The 2,429-nt window shown below is 44.2% G+C and overlaps 1 protein-coding gene across 1 annotated transcript; it reads left to right on the top strand.

Moving 5' to 3' along the window:
• Positions 1 to 1,089: 1,089 nt before the first annotated feature.
• LOC134377119 (olfactory receptor 10G9-like) lies at positions 1,090 to 2,028 on the top strand. The gene has a single exon (XM_063095735.1). It carries the CDS (start codon positions 1,093 to 1,095, stop codon positions 2,026 to 2,028), a length of 936 nt encoding a protein of 311 aa, XP_062951805.1. The 5' UTR covers positions 1,090 to 1,092.
• The last annotated feature ends 401 nt before the right edge of the window (positions 2,029 to 2,429 follow it).

The raw sequence follows: 2,429 nt of genomic DNA on the forward strand, positions 1-2,429 counted from the left end.
ACATGCAGGTATTCAAACAATAGGGGATCAAACATATATGAAGCAACAATAAAAAATAATACAAATAAAAAGTACAGTATCATAACTATTTACGTAAAACTTACATTGTATTAGGTACTATAAGTAATCTAGAGATGATTTAATGTATATATAAGGACATGTGTAGATTATGCAAGTACTATGCCATTTTTATAAGGAACTTGAGCATCTACAGATTTCAGTATCCCTGGGGGCCCTGCAACTTATCCTCCATGAATACTGAGAGATGACTACCAGCATTCATTGCTACCAGCAATTAAATTCTTGGAATTAATATAATGTGCTAGATAGAATTCCAAATATTCTCCAAGATTTCCCCTACCCGTGTACGTGCCCTGTATAATCACCTCCCCTTGAGTGTTGGTGGGAGCTGTGAATATGATGGGACATTACTCACTTGATTACATTGTCAACACATAATACTTTGTCACAGCAAACTGGAGATTCTCCTGATGGCTTTGAAGAAGTGAGCTGCTATGCTGTGAGAAGGCCAGGTGGCTGGGACTAGACAGTGGGTTCTACAAGGTGAGAGTGATAACCCCTGCCAATGACCAGCAAGAAAACACAAATGTCAGTCCTGTGACCGCAAGAATCGGAATTCTGCCAACAACCTTAATAAGCATAGCAGAGGGTCCTGAGCCTCAGATGAGACTGCAGCCTCAGTTGACAGCTTATTTAACCTGGTGAGACCTTGAGCAGCGGGCCCAGCTGACCTGACCCACAGAAAAGCTGAGATAATAAATTTGCCTATTTTGTGCCATGAAGTTTATGGTAATTTACAATACACCAATAGAAAGCTATTACAATAGGTTTCTCCTACTTTCTTCAGCATATACACGTGTATGTCTATTTGTGTACGTGTGTGTGTGTGTGACAGACAGAGACAGAGAGAGAGATGCTGAAATCACTTCACACCCTATGCTAAAGAAGCTTACAAATATAACCATGGATGATGCAGTTGCCACACAGAGAAGGAATTTGAAATTCTCAACTAAATGTTAAATGCCGGCTGCTTTTATATCCCCATAGGGAGAGGGACCAAGGTTGAAAAGAATGACAAATGGGAGCCTCGTGACAACGTTCTTCCTCATGGGCCTTCCCCATGCACCAGCGCTGGACACCCCCCTCTTTGGGATCTTCCTGGTGATTTATGTGCTCACCGTGCTGGGGAACCTCCTCATCCTGCTGCTGATCAGGGTGGATTCTCACCTCCACACCCCCATGTACTACTTCCTCGCCAACCTCTCCTTCATTGACATGTGGTTCTCCACTGTCACAGTACCCAAAATGCTGATGACCTTGGTGTCCCCTGAGGGCAGGGCCATCTCCTTTCACAGTTGCATAGCCCAGCTTTATTGCTTCCACTTTCTGGGGAGCAGCGAGTGTTTCCTCTACACAGTCATGGCCTATGACCGCTACCTGGCCATCAGTTACCCGCTCAGGTACACCAGCATGATGAGTGGGAGAACCTGTGCCCTCCTGGCCACTAGCACTTGGCTCAGTGGCTCTCTGCACTCTGCTCTGCAGACCACATTGACCTTCCATCTGTCCTACTGTGGGCCCAACCAGATCCAGCACTACTTCTGTGATGCACCACCCATCCTCAAGCTGGCCTGTGCAGACACCTTGGCCAACGAGATGGTCATCTTTGTCAACATTGGTGTGGTGGCCTCAGGTTGCTTTCTCCTGATAGTGCTGTCCTATGTGTCCATCGTCTGCTCCATCCTGAAGATCCGCACCTCAGAGGGGAGACGCAGGGCCTCCCAGACCTGTGCCTCCCACTGTATCGTGGTCCTTTGTTTCTTTGGTCCTGGTCTGTTCATTTACCTGAGGCCAGGCTCCAAGGACACTGTGGATGGGGTTGTGGCAGTTTTCTACACTGTGCTGACCCCCCTTCTCAACCCTGCTGTGTACACACTGAGGAACAAGGAGGTGCAGAAAGCTCTGTTGAAACTTAAAGACAAAGTAGCATATTCTCAGGGCAAATAAACACCATGAAGTAGATATGCTTATTTTTTCAAAATTGGTAATAACATTTAGTTATTTAGTTATTAACATGAAATTTATTACAGGTATAGTTCCCAGTACTAAACATTATTCAAAACCACCTACTCAGAAATATTTCTCTCACGTATTTTTTTAAGAAATGTGGGTACTAGAAGTGGGAATGGGAGAGGGCAGATGGTGAGAAAGAGGTTATTGGACACAAAACACCTAGTTAGGAAAGATAAATTCCTTTTGGTGTACAGTTGAGCTAAGCATCTAGAATTAACTGTAATTGCTGCATGTTATCAACTGGCTAGAAGAGTGGAGATTGAATGTTCTCATAAGAAAGAAATGATTAAGTTTTGTGATGTGAGTATGCTATTTATCACACATTGTATACAGGT

Source organism: Cynocephalus volans, chromosome 4, assembly GCF_027409185.1.
Source record: "Cynocephalus volans isolate mCynVol1 chromosome 4, mCynVol1.pri, whole genome shotgun sequence".
Classification (NCBI taxonomy): domain Eukaryota; kingdom Metazoa; phylum Chordata; class Mammalia; order Dermoptera; family Cynocephalidae; genus Cynocephalus; species Cynocephalus volans.